This window comes from Trichoplax adhaerens, genomic scaffold (genome assembly GCF_000150275.1).
Source record: "Trichoplax adhaerens TRIADscaffold_1 genomic scaffold, whole genome shotgun sequence".
In the NCBI taxonomy this organism is placed as follows: Eukaryota; Metazoa; Placozoa; class Uniplacotomia; order Trichoplacea; family Trichoplacidae; genus Trichoplax; species Trichoplax adhaerens.
Window position 1 is genome coordinate 5,102,410 of NW_002060943.1, and position 19,158 is coordinate 5,121,567.

General features: G+C 34.8%; 3 protein-coding genes across 3 annotated transcripts; 1 reads left to right on the forward strand and 2 right to left on the reverse strand.

The window, feature by feature from the left end:
- Positions 1–208: 208 nt before the first annotated feature.
- TRIADDRAFT_63491 (expressed hypothetical protein) lies at positions 209–4,183 on the reverse strand (the record flags this gene model as incomplete). The annotated part of the gene is made up of 6 exons (XM_002108623.1): positions 209–903; positions 1,017–1,199; positions 1,289–1,421; positions 1,501–1,620; positions 1,701–1,969; positions 4,150–4,183. The coding sequence occupies 6 exons, from the start codon at positions 4,181–4,183 to the stop codon at positions 761–763; spliced, it is 882 nt and encodes a 293-aa protein (XP_002108659.1). The 3' UTR covers positions 209–760.
- A 3,345-nt stretch (positions 4,184–7,528) lies between these two features.
- On the forward strand, positions 7,529–10,170 carry TRIADDRAFT_51814 (uncharacterized protein; the record flags this gene model as incomplete). Its single annotated transcript, XM_002107833.1, has 8 exons — positions 7,529–7,620; positions 7,899–7,930; positions 8,452–8,610; positions 8,764–8,959; positions 9,056–9,177; positions 9,283–9,538; positions 9,649–9,919; positions 10,081–10,170. 8 exons carry the CDS (start codon positions 7,529–7,531, stop codon positions 10,168–10,170), a joined length of 1,218 nt encoding a protein of 405 aa, XP_002107869.1.
- A 2,877-nt stretch (positions 10,171–13,047) lies between these two features.
- On the reverse strand, positions 13,048–15,813 carry TRIADDRAFT_20128 (uncharacterized protein; the record flags this gene model as incomplete). The annotated part of the gene is made up of 6 exons (XM_002108624.1): positions 13,048–13,212; positions 13,356–13,484; positions 13,688–13,813; positions 13,996–14,122; positions 14,279–14,412; positions 15,172–15,813. 6 exons carry the CDS (start codon positions 15,811–15,813, stop codon positions 13,048–13,050), a joined length of 1,323 nt encoding a protein of 440 aa, XP_002108660.1.
- Positions 15,814–19,158: the final 3,345 nt, after the last annotated feature.

Consider the following 19,158-nt stretch of genomic DNA (forward strand, 5'->3'; position numbering starts at 1 on the left):
AGCCATCTCTTATGTTGCTCTGAATATCAAAGATGGCTAAGCTACCCTTAGAATGTATTCATCCTTACAACTACTGTAGCATAGAATCAATAATAGATATCTACTGAACATATACTATGTACGCGTATATTGGGATGAATCCAAGGGAAAAGATCACTTTGTTCTTCAATTTGACAACCGCAATAACAAAGTCTGAGAACTTGAATTCGTTCATTGTACAGTTAGTATATTGTTTGTTCACTTATAATACTACATAGGAATACTTGTGAGTCAAAATTGCCCAAATATAAATTCATAAACAGCATAGGCTGTTGAAAGATCCTTTCAAAGATATAGCTACTAATATAACAAATAATGGTTAAATCAAAAGTAAGAATTTAAGATTATTAAGTCTATAGTGTACAGATAATAAACTTGACTTATACAGTTCTAACGACAATATCATTGCATTATCTATGTTACTTGGTGTAAATACTACTTATGCTACTAAAGAATTTGAAGTACAGTCACTGCAGACAAGTAAATCACGATGATTCGATACGATTAAGATACAGCTTGTTATAGCAACAAATAAATGACTAACTTGTACGTGATTACAAATCGCAAAAAGTAGTTCGTACATATTCATTTCATTATGTTCACAAATGTGTTGTTCGCAGCAATAACCATTTGAATATTACAGCAAGACGTAAAAGTGAACAAAATAATAAGTAACGCTTTTCCTACAAATAAAATGGATTCCTTTGACTGGGTAAACAATTTACACAGACTCGTAACCAGCCCTAGCATTTCGGCGTCCAATAAAGTAAGCAACTATAACGATCAGTAGTAATCCAGCCAAAGCGGCACCGACAGCAATAGGGACAACATTATTCTTGGCTAAGTCGCTAGCACAAGTAAATTCTACGAGTGTATGAATATAAACGAAACGCGGACTATCAGTACATATACACGCACGTAATTTACATATAGTCAGACTAAATTTGACGTTATGGCTAATTTAATTTATAACAAACCTGCTCCATACTTTTGGGCAAATGGCTGAATCTTGGCTTTCGAAATTGTAACATTAGCCATCACTTTCATACCACCCATGTCGTACATTGGTATAACTGATTTGGATACACATGTGTAGGATTCGTTTACTGGTGTACGGAAGAATACGGCAGTAGCGTTGGAGTAGACAATGCTCTTAGCGGCTATTTAAAAAATTTCAACATCATATATTAGGTCATTCCTAAACAGTCAATAAAAGCAACTCGTAAAAAAAATAAGCAAAGCAGCGTACGTTTCATTGCATTGGGGAAATTCTTGTTATCATGAGTATCATAAGTGAATTTGATATTTTCTAACTCCCAAGCTTGGTTCTCCTTCATTTCATCTATTTCGCTATTTGGTTGAATAGTGCCATTAACAGCTTTCTGTAAATATTTAATCAAGTAGGTTACTTTAGTGATGTCGACAGAAGCGGGTGATGTAACCACGGAAAGCGATACTTACTTCGATAAAAGTCATATTGAGAACATAGGCAGGTTTCCAAGTGATCCAGAAATGAATCATTTTGCTAGAACAGACACCACGGTAAGCATGGTTTGGCGGTAAATCAAAGGACGCAATTTTCTATAAGTAAGTTGAATATAAAAGTCATTTACAGATAGAGCGTCTTATAAATACACAATGGCGAAGATAATTATATTGACCTTGCTAGACCCTTTAGCGAGATACATGACTTTAAAGGTTGTCTCAAAGATGGCCCTAAAGCAAATTTTACCGTCACGGTCTTTCAAGGTATAATTTCCTTTCGACAATGTAGGGGTAGGTGTTGGATGTTTAGGGGCTGTTGTCGGGTGACTATGCGTAGCAGATGACATTGGCGGTTCCATAGTTCCCGTGGCCATGACTTCGTCCATATTGTTTTCATCTAATGCTATATCTTGGCCGTACAATACGGGAATAACGGCTAAGACAACTGTAAAGCAAGAGTATAATTATGAGATTTGAAATCTATTATTATCTTAGCGTCATGGAAGCATAGTACTTAAAAAGTCTTCAACTAAATCAACAGGGACATAAAATGATACGCATAGTATAAATGATTAAGACTAAGTCAATGTTCTCTATAGCAATGTAATATTATCCAATTTTTAGCGTGAAAATGTGACCATATTTTCTACTAAACCTACTACTGTATACCCAGTTAATACGGTATATTAAATACAATGGTATCGCATTAAAATAACTCAATGAAAAGATATACGAAACATATTTACTTAGATAAAGACAAAGAAATAATTCTGTGAGTCTAAATAATTATCTGCAACATTCATCAATTCATAATTGTAGAATTATAACGTAGCAACAATTCGAATGTGCCGCATGTGCTAAATTGCCAACACAAGTTAATATTAATTATTATATAACGAGTATCTTTCAAGATTTCTAGTAAAGTACACTTTTTAACCCAATCATAAATGAACCAATCAATGCAGGTCTTTTTTAAATAACCATTGCCTAGTTCATTGCGTGATTTCGTTGTATCGACGCCTAACTGACTCAATAAAAAATATACTTGAAGGGATTTTCATTACGGATCATTCGATGAATGCTGTTACAGTCCTGTAAATGATAGTCACAGGACTGTATATCAATGATCATCACTACTTTTAAACTCTTTCTGTAATGAATGACATGGACAAGAGATCGAAATGAGAAATCGACTGTCCATAGCTTGTTACTCTTGCTAGTACTTGCTAGTAACAGTGATTTATTGATGACCAATCAAGTATTCCAATTTTTAAAATTCAAAAACTAGTCAACCTCAACATTTTCTAAATCTTAATTTAGATCAAGTCTAATATGGTATACTTTTATTTAGAGGTACTTTTTAAAGCAAAACTAGTAAGCCAGGTGCTATTCCCATTACCTAATGTAAATCACAAATAGTAGTCGTTTTCTTGCTGAAACAGTATTATGAAATTGGCATCATGGTATTAGTACAAGCATTCTCCAATCGATCGTGTTGTGAAATCTGAAGTATTGGTAAGAAAAACTAGCTTGTGCTGATATGAACGACACTATTTATATTATAGCATCTCTTTTATGCGATGGAAAAATGGAATCGAATTCGGGTTCAATACAGAAACTGGATTACTTAATCTTTCATGAATAAATCAATGTAGTATATATATAATCCATGGCTTTAGCGATGATCGCGAGTCCAGCCAGACACTGTTCTTGGACATGACACGTGAAAGGCGAAGTACTGTAGTATGGCCCGACACGCTGAGTACTGTAGTATATGGTACAGTGAGCACTAGAAGGCATCGGTCCAGTTTGCGTAACGGCGGGTCAACGAAATCACAGCGAACAGCAGGGAGGGCTCTACTGTACTGTACTGTACTGTACAGTACAGTACTATAAGTTGTGCTAACAGACTACAGTACTACGCACTGTACAGTACAGTACACAGTGCAATGTTGTCAAGTTCCAGATTTACGGCAATGAGAGTTGGTGTCTTTTTTTCACTGACCCATTTCATTGAAGTGGAATAAAATTGAGATCAATTTGTGCAGTCTATTGCCATCTATTTCTATGATTTAGAGCTAACAACTATAGCTTTCCACGATTTAATTAGGTTCAAAAGTATTCAAAATCAAACTGAAGCAGGGCTTTCTTTCGCAGATTATTTTCAACATGGACACTGCATATTCTTAGTTGCTGTTAACAAACGATATTTTGCAGTACAATAGTATCCGTGTATGTAAAAGTTACTACGTCATGATCTGATCACACTACATATCACTTTGCATGGAGCGCAGTCTATGGCAAAGACATTCTACGAATCGGGGCTCTGCTTCCTAACGACTAATTTACCACACACAAAATTGCCCAATTTCAAATATACTCGCAACTAGCAATATCTACTACTGATAATCAGGAAGAAACCGTCACGGTTAACAGCATGTCTACTTCGTACAGTTGCATTTATGTACGAGCGTATCTTGAAAAAGCGTAATGGAAAAGGAAGGACTGCTTAATAGGTTCAAAAATGATCAAGCCATTTTGAATACAGCTTCTGTTGTATTCAAAATTAACCTGTCATCTATATACTGACTTTATTTGAATAGTAGCAGCGATTATTGAACTTACCAATAAGAAAAGTAGAAATTTTGAAGGAAGACATTTTGAGCAACTTCGGGATCTGGATGGATTAATACGTAATGCGGTATGAGCAGAAGATGATCGAAAAGACGGCTACGTCCCCGGGAGAAAACGGACAATGTAGCACAGTAACAATCGATACCGTAATGGGCTGTATTTACAGTACTTTGCAGTGTACTATACAGTACAATACGCTTCGTGTTTCTCAAGTAAAAGTGTGATGAAAAATAGCAAAGATTTTATTGGCTGAGCGGAATAAGGAAACAACGAGAATAATGACGCTACCAATCTCTCTATTGGCTACTGCTGCGATAGTAGTGACGTTATCTCGTTATTATTAGAAGCCCGGTTATCACACTGTGAATGTACAGTACCAAGACTTGGGGCAATTTTGTTCAGTACTGTACAGTACAGTACAATGTACAGTACACAGTACAGTACGATGAAATTATGTGGTAGCGGTACCGGGATGGACCGGAATACTTCGTACTGTATCGTAACAAAAGTGTCACATGATTAACATGAGAAGTTGTTGAGGTTGAACATCACTTTATTTCTGGGTCCATCATAATTATTATTAACCACATCCAAAAGTATTGCTATTTCGATGGGTTGATGGTTTCATTGGGCAAAGGAGGTCTGAAGTCTGATTAGTACTCGTTTTCCTAGATGATCCGATATCTGATCAATTCATTGGGGGTAAAATGATTTCAATTATTGAGAGAATAATTAGTAGAATCCCCTCTGTTACCCAAGGGATCTCGAAACTGAATGATATTCTAAGTTCGAAACATACAGTACTGTAATACAGTATGAAATAATCCAATCGCCCAACGAATCGCGCGAATCGTACAGTATCAGTGCAGTTTAGATTTTACGCTGTTCATGGATTTGGCAATGAACAGTACTTACTCTGTTTCATTCATGGATTCTAGCTAGGCTCTTGACGCAACATAATGTACACTGTGTACAGTAGTGTGTTGCAAAGATTTAATTTGATTACCTGCTAATTTGCAACGAGTAAAGTGCAGTGATGTACTTGGATCGACACTGCTAGTTACTGCGACAATGTAGATCCTATCTCTTTTACAGCTTATTAAACGGATTTAGCTAATGTTAATATACGAATATTCGTTGAAAATTAAAAATAAGAAATTATTATGATGTCATCGAAAAAATTGACGTTAGTTTTGTTACTCATTTTTTAAAAAATACAGTAGAGTACTGTATACTGATATCGATACAACGTCGTAACAACATGCATACGTACTAGAGCGCGGTAAAAGCATAAACGTACGTACTGTACATTAGTAAAATGGTAATCATGGCGAATGGAAGGATGATTGACTTACGCAGCATGGAGGTTGTACGTATTGTGGGAGCAGCAGATACAAATAACAAAACATTCCATAGAACGGTACTCGAGTATACTGACTTTGTAGCTCTTAATTTGACATCAGATTAGACGAGTAGATTCGTCAGTGTTTATTTACTCAGATGTTTTACAATATACGTAATTGCTTATTATTTGAGGTTATATGCACGTAGCTTATTACGATGTTTGTGAAAATATTATTAAGAGTTTATAACAAGAGCGTGAGCTATTTTCATATTTACCACGTTATTCATGATGCATGATTCATCAATCATCGTACTGCATCTTAACGGTGTATCGCTATCGATGCTGATTCAAATGCATATCAATTTTAGCACTGGTCAATGACAAAATTAGACTTTAGAGCTGGATATCAGCTGCAACATAAGACCTCAATATTAAGATTTAAGATTTTGTAATAGTCGAGATGAGTTAAACAGTACTGATTTCCATGTACTGTACTGTACACTTACCCAGTACTCGTATATAAATTTTAGCATTACTGCATGGCGAATCTGGAGTTAGATCACCGTCTAGGCCAGCATCTATAAACGTGGTACAGTATCATAAAGATTACTGAGCTTAAGATTAACTTGACGTCGACATTAACATGTCCTTGTTTACATAAAGTATCGCGAGCCAGATTCTGCTATTATGTTACCGGTTAACTTGACATTAACGTGTAGCCCATTTACGTAAAGTATCACAAGCGGGATTCGGCTATTATGATAGCAGGTAATGTATATCAAGTCTTGACGGGGTAGTAGGTTGCAATCGATATTGATTGCAACTTGCAGTGGCATCTTTTATTTGCAATCTGTACAAGACATAACCACTCATCAAGCTTACGCTTCCACCAGTGTTGTACAGTACGTTAATTGAAATAGAGATACTGTACGATACAGAGCGTTATAAAGCCCTTGTAACATTCATATTGTAAATAAATTAAATTTTGCGAGGTAAGATAATTTCAAACTTGAAAGGATTGTTTAGGCTTTGCCCTCGACTAAAATTTGTCTTAAATAGTTAATTAATAATTATTAACACTGTACAGTACTTCTCTCTACCACAGTCCTTCTGTCCTTCCACTCCTTCGCCGCTGAGCAAGTTTTAGTTTTGAGTAATCCCCGCCTTGGCATTCGTTAGTTAAACGTTGCCTACGGATACAGACGACTGACCGTTACAGTGCAGTCCATGATACAGTAGTAACGGTACTATAGAAAATCCATTAGTTTGTTCATCATAGCCGTAGCCAGGGGTTACTAAAATGACCAGGACTCTCAGAAATCTATAGTAGTTGTGTACTGTACTGATCAGTTTCATAATAACGCATGCGTGTCACCAAGCAAGATGGCTGCCAATACAGCATGTTCTGATGAAATTAAGGTGTGATATAAAGGAAACTGTACTCTGATTTTATATTTTCATGCTTTACTCTGATATCTTAATCTTAAAGCACAATAGACATGTATAGCGGTGTCACTTAATTGACTGACAATGTTGATTATAACTATATTTATGGTAGAATGCAGTTAAAAAGAAAGTGCTTGAATTCGATGCTTATATTGGTATGTATCTGAACGTGTATGAATGATAGTGGATATTCAGTGTATATTATTATATATATGTAATTGCTCAGCGATAGCTTGCAATCTATTAGTCTAGAACTGAATGAGATGCTTGAATATAGTACTGTATATTGCAGTGCTGGGCTAGAACAACAGGCTTCGGAATTAGCATCTATTTGAATAATTTAAATTTATTTAAACTACTATAAAACATTATCTACGAATTGTTATAATGTGCAGAAAAGCGAGGATTAGGTATAGTGATTAGTCTATAGTCAAAGATGATAGAATTGGTATCATATTTGTTGTTAATGCTATCATAGACTGTGCATGTCTTAAAAAGGGTGAACCATAATAAAATCGTATTAGTAAACATTAGTAATGTTCTTGTTTCTATTTAGATGATGAATTAGTAGAGTACATCATGGTTATGATTGCCAATAAAAAGACTCAGGATAAAATGACAGAAGATCTCGAACTATTCCTCGGAGATAATAGTATATTATTTGTTCAATGGTACGTACGTTTATATGACAAGATGAAACGTTTAAATGGACATAACTTCATCAAATAAATTCTTACACTTAGGCGTTTAGACAATCTATCGATAGTATAGATGTCATCGTCTACAGTGCTACATACAGTATTATATACGTTTGCACAGCCGTATGCATTACCTGCGATATCAACTGATATCAACTTCATCACGTAGCTTCTATTGATGTAATCTCGTCGATTCACGTCTTTTTTTATTATAAACTAATGCAAATTTTTTGCTAATACATGCTCATTAGGCTATTTGAATATATGGAGAATGAATCAAAAGGTACCGTCGTATCAAAAACATCAGCAAGTTTATCATGTCTACTGCTTAGATAGCAATGCCTTGCTTATTCTGTAATAAGGACAGATTATATTTTACATACGTTTGCTATGATTGAAAGAAATTTAGATTATTTTTTCATCTAAAAAGTAAAAATATTATGACTTTCTTTATCGAAAGTTTCCTTGTATATTCAGTAAGCAGAGTAACTTGCAGCTTGTCGTATGTTAAGATAGGGTTATGATTAAACATGCACTACAATACCGGTGAAATGCTTGGAGAGATTTAAAATTTGACTGATCGCAAAAACAATTGCATACACAGATATACAAATTATCCAAACTGCACCTATTAAAGTGCGAATTGATTGTAGCTTGTATCATAATTCTGATATCGATAATACATGAATATAATTCGTATTTAACTGGCTAAATGCGTATGCGAGATGTGGTGACGGTTACTTCAGATATGCTTTAGATCATTTCTATAAGTAACGAATGTTACATTATTTCATAATAATATAGGGCAAATAACCAAACCTAAGGATGAAAAGAAAGATCCAAAATCAAAGCAAGCAGTTGAGGAAGAAGCTGTCATTTCTATCCAACCTGAACCAGCAGATTTTGAGGAGATTGGAGTTAAACGTGTTGACCCTGTAACTAATGTGTCGTCGTCTATAAAAGGTGCTGATTCTAAGAAGGATCCACTTAGCAGATTTTATTGACGATGAAAATTTATAATTAATCAGCAAAATTGACTAGCATAATTTAATCCTTATTATAAGATAGCATTGTATGACATATGAAATAATTCAAGATTTCTTGACTGCCTTACAGCGACTGTAGGATTTACAAAAGGCAACAAAAGAAAGCTTTCTGAAAACAATCATCACGCGTCTAGTGCTACTACCGTAAAGAAATTTGATCACAATAAAGAACCTTCGTTAAGTCCTTCTATTAAAAAAGTTCGAAGGGAAAGAGATGTAACAACTGATAAACAACGCCCAAAATCAAGTGTTCTTAAAGTGATCAGGTAGTGATTATCTCAGTTCTTCGAGCTATCTTCTACTAAAGCTATAGCAAGTAAGAGTTTATTAATTATAAGATTAAATTATTAAAATTTTGGTAGGCCTAGACCTCAAATTCCTTCTAGCAAGCAGGCTTCTAGAAAGTTACTAAGTCGAGCAGTTAAAGATGCCTTCCATTCACTCTCCCATAATGAATCTGATATTCAAATGAGTCGTGAGAAACGTAATTGTAGCTCGATATACTGATAAAAGAAACAATAGATACTGGATAAGCTCGTTATGTTTAATTGTATCCTGGTATTGACTGAAAATTTATATTTATTTTTAGCGCCTGTGAACAAGGAAATTATTCAGGAAGAATTAAGTGAAGAAGAGCAACATCGTCAGTTAGTCAAAAAATACGATGAAATGCGTGAGAAGCGCGATAGAGAAGAAAGCTTGAAATTATTTCCGAATTTGAATGTTAATCCTGTCGAAAATAGAAATATTGATTTAAGAAATGTCGTACAATCATTGCGTAAAGATAAAATTCAACATTCTATCAATAGTTCTGATTTAGAAGGCAATCCGACCATTTCGATATCGTACGTTTAGTTGATATCAGCATATGTATACACTTATGGATTCTATATTCCGTTATCACTGAAAATTCTTAAATCTTTAACCGTAATATATGGATTTTGTTGATTTTTAGTCCCTCTAGGAGTGTAACAGCTATTAATAACAGAAATGACAAATCTGTATTTGAAAAACCTGCTTTAGATGATCGTAAAGTTAGTCCTGTAGACGTAAACCCTAACAATTCAGTTATACGAAGAAGTGTACGGGAGAGGCTGGGTTTTTCCTCAAATAAGAATGTTAAAGATACTGACGTTTCTAGTAATAAAAGTATATTTGAAAGACTTGGAAAAGTAGTAGGAGAAGCTGAAGATGTGAACGATAATGAAAACTCGGATAAAGGTGAGGTATTGTGATGTGGCTACACATTATTTTGTCAATAATTGGAGACTGTCTAACAAAATTTAATTGAGTTTCTGAGAGCAAGGGTTTTTTGGTTGTACTATTGATTAATAATAACGCAACTATAGCCTTTTAGCTTAAAATTGCATATTTTATTTGTTTTCAGCTACAGAGCGATGTAGATTCTGGCCAATTTGTAAAAACATGGATCAATGCGATTATTTACATCCAACAATTCCTTGCAGGTTTATGCTAGCTTATAATTTATTATAAGGACCTATTCAAACCACCATAATGTATGTTACTAATCTAGAAAATTTACATTTTTAATCTAGAAATTTTCCTAGGTGTACATTCGGCAATAAATGTATTTATGTTCATCCTAAATGTAAATATGATGGAAAGTAGGTTTTAATATTTAATAGCAACTTAAGGTCTTTATATATAAACAACTTGTATAAGTTTGCAATTCAAAATTGATATCTTTAACTCCTAAATATTCAGTATTGTGTCATTCTTTATACAGATGTAATAAGTCTGCCTGTCCTTACGTACATTTCTTACCTCAAATCGTCAGTCCGTTTGGTAATATCATATTCACGTATATCATACAAAAAAACTATTTTGTATCAATGTTACTGATATTAGAAGTTGTATACTAGTTTTATATTAATGGCCATTTTTTACGGAATAGTTGAGATTAAGCCAGCTGGAGCTAAGACAAGATCCACACCTGTAAGTAGTGTATATTTATGAGTGTTGAGACACGATAATCATTATTCATTCTGTAAAGTACTTACATTCTACATTTATAATTGAAAGTCGATTGGAAATGCGTCAAAGTATACATGGAGAGCACCATCAGTAAACATACCGTAAGTTTTTATTGTTCTTATGTGGGAAACTCATAGATAAATGCTTTAGAGTCCTTTTTTATGGGGACTGATTTTATCATAATGTTCGCTTTATTAAAATTTTATCTTTAGTGATAATGCAGCCAAATCCGTCATAAATAAACCCGCAGACACTGAACCACAACTACTTTCTTGAAATTTATGATTAAAGTTAGTAATTTATAAATAAAAAATTTATAATAATTCTATATTTTTCACCGTTGCTACCGTTGAAAATACTGTGTGCAAATTTCGTTATAATGTCAAACCGAAATTTCCAAAAAAATTTGGAATGTCTGTTTCTGGAAAAAACTACACCATCATAGTACTAAGATTCGGTATTCCTCAATTATATCGAAAGTAATAGCTTTCGGCAATTAATCGGTAGTATAGCATTACTGCATCCGGGATCATCATGAAGATTATTTCTAATATGCAATTGTAGAACCATAATTATCATTAAAAAGTATAGCTTTTACGTATTGCCACGTAAAAACATAAGATTTTATTATTGAAAAGCATCAAGTGTTTGTAACATTTTCATATTTGTACCAAACTGTTTAATGTTAGTATACCGTATTTCTGCAGCAATACATGTATGTTGGTCAAGTGATTGATCATAATACCCGGTTATCAATTGAAACAATTCAATTTTAATTTAGTATTGGTGATTTATCGAATCCTTTACTTTATAAAAAATCTAAATACATTAACATAGCAGTAGCATGAATCATGATAACAATTTTAATTATTCAACTGTTCCGTTGATCACAACTTGTACAAGTGATGAATCTACGTAAGCTGTGCAGTGTACTTATATATAAAGCCTTGTTTTGTACTTTATGCAATCATAGAAATGCATACATACGAATACATCAACAGCAGAAAATAAACTGTCTTGATATAATACGGCCTAGTCTATCATGTTTCTTGAAATGCTTTAATTAAATGTAACATTGGGGTCATGGTTGAAACGTACATGTGATACTACGACAATCATCTACCTTAGCTCATTATGGTGTAATAAGCATGCAAAACTTTTGGGTAATAGGTATTGCACATGTTACTGTGTAGTATTTTATCCCCAATTTTAATTTATTGGAACAAATCTATATTAAGTAATAAAATTACCCTATCACGTGAGAGAAGTATTTACATGTACACACTGCATACGTAAAGTAGTGTTATACTGGTACACGTACATCGCCGTATTAAGTTTTCTTATTAGCATGAGATACAGCATGCATTATTCTTTATGCTACACATAGGCCTATTTGTAATTACAAAATTGAATCTTTAAACCTAAGTACTGCACGTACAGTAGTTATAATTTTTCAAGACTGTAATCAATTTCACTTCCGCGGCACATTCATAATCACTGAAGCATTTACTGCTATTATGTAGTTACAAAACATGATCCATGGTCTTCTATTAAATGCTACGTATCATTTTATTAAATATATTCGTATAACCATTTGAACAATACGGCACGATGTGATAAAGTCTAGTTATGGCAATCATTTGATGACGTGTTATAAAATGATATCTGTGACAAAACAGCATAGGAGCATCATAACATTAACAACATTTCATAACGGGCTATACATTTACAAAAAATTATTAATGATAATTAATTGTCACGAATAATTATTGAGAACAGGCCGAATACATAATATACCATATAACAATTGATAAGAGATGATTCTAATCTAAGCAGTATTTGATACTGCATAGAGGACAAAGATAGCAATTAGCAATTCATGAACGTAGTAAGAGTAATTATATGAATAATTAGGTTTCAAATATAGAATATAATATGAGATCCATAGTGAGAAATTAACTACTTGCAATCATATAATTTGGTGTAGAAATTAGTATTATACATGTATACGGCTTTAAATAACTAGTCTTACAAGACTACTATAGGCTTCAAAATGATACTTCTGTACATCAGAATAAACAGATGTTGATACAAAAAATAATTAGAATTAATCGAATGCTTTTTCATCAAGATAAACCTTTAGCCAAAGTCATATCAACGAACTGTATAAATAAAGCATAAATTGCAACATACCGAGCATCATAGATAAATGCACACCGTAATGAATATAAAGTACAGTCGTGCCGATACTGCAGTACGAGCACGTTTACTCAATTTGTGGACTATAGTAATAGCTGAGTATTGCTATATCAGCTACAATATATAACATTACCATTCGTAAAGAAAATCTAACATCATCTTAATCGTGCGCTGATTTCTTCACGACACTGAGTAGAGGTTTCAATATAGAATGATTTCTAGACTTTAGTATAAATTGATGTTGTAGTAGCTCATATGCTGTAGCTCTCGATTCTGGCTGTTTAACCAACATTAACCTAGCAAATGATCTTAAAATTGCCGATACCTAATATTTGGTGTCGAATGATGCAATTATTAGATCTTTATTAATTAGTTGAAGATTTTTTTATCTATGGCTAAGTACTTAAGTATTAATAGTTCCCTTTACACTAGAAATGTTTCGAGGTTAATTTTAATTTGAAGACTTACATGATGTCTGAAATGAGGTGGCTTATCTGTCCTAATATTTGTCATTGCCTCCAAAGGTGATTTGTCGAAATGAGGTGGTTCTCCATCAACCATTTCTATTATCATGATACCGAGTGACCAAATATCAACCTTTTAATGATAGTAATGATACAAAAATTCCTTATAGTTAATGTACTTGTGTGATATATCGCAGACAATGTAGATACCAATATTTACTTTCTATTTCAGGTTAGAAAATTTAGCGTATATCTAGTTATGGTGCTGTACAATAGACAGTAGAGATACAGAGCCGATACTGATGAATTAGTGAAATAATCCTTCAATAATTTTACCTCAGAACCGTATGGCTCTCTCGCAATTAGTTCTGGAGCCATCCAATAAGGTGTACCTACTAAAGACCTCCTTCTAGGAACTTCGTCAGAAGTTTGACTACAAAATCCAAAGTCCGATAGTTTTACCTAGTATTGAAGATGGATGCAATGTCTATTTATTTTTTGAAATTTTTCCGTTGATATTGAATACTTAGAGAGATGCCAAATCTCTTAATGACTACTACTTACAATCCACATTTATTGGAGACATACTTTGTAAGAAATTTTAAAGTTCGAACTAATTTAGTTGAATTATAAGAGTGTATTACCTGACCAGAGCTGGTTAAAAGCACACTGTCACTTTTAATATCTCGATGAATAATTTTATGCGTATGTAGAAATGATAAAGCTCGCAAGCAGTATTTACATACAGTTGCAATTTGATCTTCATGTATTCTGCAAACATAAAATATTTTATAATTGAAACAATGTGTGCAAACAACTCGGTTATAACATATTTAGATTAACTTGTACTAAGCGAAAGTTCATTCATTATTTTTCATTTTTTCGCAACTATCGCAATTATATTGAATTAACAACGATATACCATACCTTGTCTGCGTAATAATATCAGTTAAAGAGCCACCAGCCACATATTCCAATACTAGCCATAATTCATCACCAACTAAATAACTATCGTATAATTCTACAATATTGGCGTAATGAAAATCTTTCATGATGGCCAACTATATACAAATAATAAAAAAACTTGTTAGAAATTCAAGTTAGCTTTATGCATTAGGGAATCGAGTCAAACAGGATTAATCCGATTGAATCATTTCTACGCTAAATAGAATGAGATGTTATAAGCATATTGTTTTTCTTAGTCGCTTAATCTTTAGTAAGTCCATTTTAATCCATTAGCTACTATTAAAATGTATATGTGTTTTGCAGGCACAATAAGATTGATTACTTTTGATACGAAGCTTCGTTTCTCATTAGGGCATTTACAATCGATTTACTCTCTACATATACTGTTAGCGCAGGAATAAATAGATCTTTTAACCGATAATATCATTTATTGGTACAACTACAGTAGAAGGCTACATAGGCTAAAATGAATTTGTATATAATATCCTACGTATAACAAAAGACAACTGCTTTTTAAGTTTTAACAGTAAATACAGTAGTCACTACAGTTCTCATAGAGTATAAAGTCCATGTTCATGCATAATTAGGGATTGGATACTAGCATGTAGCAGCAGCATGAAGGCATCATATCGTAAGCTAATACTATAACAATATTTAAAGGTAAAGGTAAAGTACTATTATTGTCCTCAAGTATTGTAGCGCTATTTCGATTTTGAATATTTTCGATCAGTATTTACGACGACAGAAGATGGTATTCAAATGGAAAAAAGTTGAAATTAATTAATTGAAGATAGTACTTGGACTACAATGGTAAGCAAATAGATGATCAATGAGCAATATCCTAGCAACCTTACCTCATTGAACAATAATTCTCGTCGTTGTTGTTTAGTTAAGTCCATTTTTTTAACAGCTACCTTACGATCGTATTTATAATCATGGGCAATTGTCACAATACTGGTTGAACCTTCAGCAATTTTAACAAATCGATCAAATCTACTTCTAGGATCATCCTTGCTGGTTATGGTTCTGATGGCATCTTTAAATTGTTCGTGTGATATGACATCTTCATTTTTCTTGTAATTTTCTAAAGTAGCAGCCACCCCATTGTTGGCACTATGACTTGATCGGGGCTTTTTAAGTATGCCTTTGGGTTGAGACGAGCCCTGACGACTTGTTGAAGTGGATGATGATGAGATTGATCCTGTTCGCCTTGTATCACGTCCACTTAAAGTTTCTATTTTACTGCGGGAAATTGCTATCGATGCATCGGAATGAACTTCTAATTGTTGCTTTCTTCCTATTGGAGATTCTTCTCGTAATGAATTTGATCTAGATACTGATATGCTGGTATTTTTATCGACTGTACTTTGACTAGTTGGATGACCTCTAGCGATCGAAGAGGAGGTTTTATTCGAGCGATGAGCAGGTCCTATTGGATCAGTAATTTTACTTGGATCAATTAATGGTTTAGGACGTGATTCACTTTGAATTAACATTTCCCATTGCGGTGGTAAACCATAAAATCTTCGCTCAGCAGCGTCATAACCGGTATGAACTTGATGACGAAAATCTTTGGGCGCTGAAATAATTGGCTTTCCGTGATGTTTTTTATGATGTGTTGTCGATTTACTATTACCACGAATTGTACGAATAAAATTCATTTTGCTTGTTGCTGATAATATTATTGGATAAGTGCATTGAAAATATTGTCCGTTATAGAATTTTGTGACCGTAATATGAAAACAGTTGTAGCCAATCCCCCAACGTTGGACGTAATATAATAATAACAATCAATTTTATAAAAGTGAATTTTCTAGTTTCTATTGGAGTTGACTGTCTCTCAATTTTCTTGCTTTCCAATTTTCTTCACACTCGCCAACTAGATGATGCCAAGGCAAATCGTTTGTCCAAATTGCTCACGGATAACGTGGAATCGATGTCGACTAAAAGGCTTTCCTTTGGATGCTCTATCGGTTAGTATCGATTCAAAGATGACACAATAACGATAGTAAGACAAGCAGTTTGTATTTTTATCTCCTTTCAAGCGTTTACTGGTCAATTTTTACTGTGTTTAAGTACAATCTTGGTGTTGATGGAGTCGACTGTTAGCCGGCCATGACAGTTTTGGCTCTTTTTTCTTCCTTCTGACTATTCCTCTATATGCTGACGACAACCCGTTGACGGATGGCCTAGAATACCTCTCGCGGCCAGTACTGAATGCGTCATATTGTCCCAAGCTTGGCATGACTGCGCTTGCCCATTTTACTCTGGCCTACTTGCTGTATCGTGTTTAGAATGGCTCTCAGTGAAAGTTAATTACACTCGCCTTGGCCACAGTAGCGTCTAACCGCCGAGAGTCGACCTTCTCTGTTGTTTACATGTCATGGTGAAGCTTCCTCTACAGTGCAATGTACTGTATCTTGGATTGTGCGCGTCAAGTACTGTACTGTACACTGTAGACTGTCCTCAGTTCCATCAGATACAGCCAGACAGAGAGGCGGAAATTGCCGACATCAGACAGCCTGATAGAGGTGACATGGGTTAGTAGTACTCTAGTCATCAATCCATCAAAGTCGGTTATTAAAAATGGTGGTCATAGTTTTGTCTGTCTTCTACTGTATATATGTATAGCCTGATATACAGTAGGTAACATGGGCTAGTAGTATTCTAGTCGTCAATCCATCAAAGTCGGTTATTAAAAATGGTGGCCATAGTTTTGTCTGTCTTCTACTGTATATATGTATAGCCTGATATACAGTAGGTAACATGGGCTAGTAGTATTCTAGTCATCAATCCATCAAAGTCGGTTACTAAAAATGGTGGTCACAGTTTTGTCTGTCTTCTACTGTATATGTATAGCCTGATATACAGTAGGTAACATGGGCTAGTAGTACTATAGTCATCAATCCATCAAAGTCGGTTACTAAAAATGGTGGTCACAGTTTTGTCTGTCTTCTACTGTATAATGTATATGTATGGCCTGATAAACAGTAGGTAACATGGCTAGTAGTATTATAGTCATCAATCCATCAAAGTCGGTTACTAAAAATGGTGGTCACAGTTTTGTCTGTCTTCTACTGTATAATGTATATGTATGGCCTGATAAACAGTAGGTAACATGGCTAGTAGTATTATAGTCATCAATCCATCAAAGTCGGTTATTAAAAATGGTGGTCACAGTTTTGTCTGTCTTCTACTGTACTGTACTGTATAAATGTATATGTATTGATTTATAACCTGATGCAGGTAACATGGGCCGGTAGTACCATAGTCATCAATCCATCAAAGTCGGCTATTAATGGTGGTTCTACTGTATATGGATTGATTTATATCCAAGGATTCGTAGTTCATTCAAAAATGACTCCTCCAATTCGACCACTCAGTCTATTAGTGGTCTTCATAGTCTTCACCTTAATAAGCAGATACCTGAAATTCCATCCTACTCTTGGTGATGGACCAAGAGTCGCGACGGAATTTCCGCCATCTGCTTTCTGATGGTGAAGGCTACACCACTTTTTTAACCCTAGTGATACTGTCTGATAGTTCAGAATAGACCAGTGCAACTGTACGTATGACGACGTGAGTTATAAAATGGTTCGACCGATCGTCCATGTACAGTATGTATCATCGTTTAAGCTATTTACGCTGAGTATCTGAGTAATCGGGGTTATTATGGCTGGGCCTAATGTACAGTACCAGTGACTGAGTGTTTGTGTTAGCAGCTTTTAAGAAATAAAATTACTCAATACTGCAATAAAAAGTCATAAAAACATCAAGAGCCCATTGCTTAAGGTTGTACCGATCTGTCTGTGTCGAATTGGAGCCAAATATAAAGTCCATTTCTTCAAAATGGAAAGGTATCATTGAATTCAGGCAACACTATCGCTGAACATCTTGCAACCATTTTACGGGGCTGTGTATACAACACAAAACTACTGTAATTTAGCTGAAATCACTCCACCTCTGTAACACTAGCGCTGAACATATTTCAACCATTTTACGGGGCTGTAAATATACACAAAACTACTGTAATTAGCTGAAATCACTACAAGGGCTCTCCTCGCTTCTGTAAAGCACTATAGCTGAACATCTTGCAACCATTTTACAGAGCTCTCCTCGCCTCTGTCACACTATCGCTGAACATTTTGCAACCATTTTACAGGGCTCTCCTCGCCTCTGTCACACTATCGCTGAGCATCTTGCAACCATTTTATAGGGCTCTCCTCACCTCTTGTCACACTATCGCTGAACATCTTGCAACCATTTTACAGGGCTCTCCTCACCTCTGTAAAACACTATCGCTGAACATCTTTCCGCCATTTTACAGGGCTCTCCTCACCTCTGTACACACTATCGTTGAACATCTTGCAACCATTTTACAGGGCTCTCCTCACCTCTGTAAAACACTATCGCTGAACATCTTTCAGCCATTTTACAGGGCTCTCCTCACCTCTGTCACACTATCGTTGAACATCTTGCAACCATTTTACAGGGCTCTCCTCACCTCTGTCACACTATCGTTGAACATCTTGCAACCATTTTACAGGGCTCTCCTCACCTATGTAAAACACTATCGCTGAACATCTTTCAGCCATTTTACTGGGCTCTCCTCGCCTGCGTAATACTGGTCGAAAGTTTTCTTGCACAAATCTTCTCTGTACAGTACAGTACTGTGCGATCGGAGTGTACAGTACAATGTACGGTAGAGTGTATCACGGACTTGTACTGTAAATACAGTACTGTACAGTGTACAGTGTACAGTACTGCATGTCGAGTGGCCGGTAGTACTACCGTACAGTACATTATAGCGTAAGCCGATGCTTACGAGAGATCGACTGTTA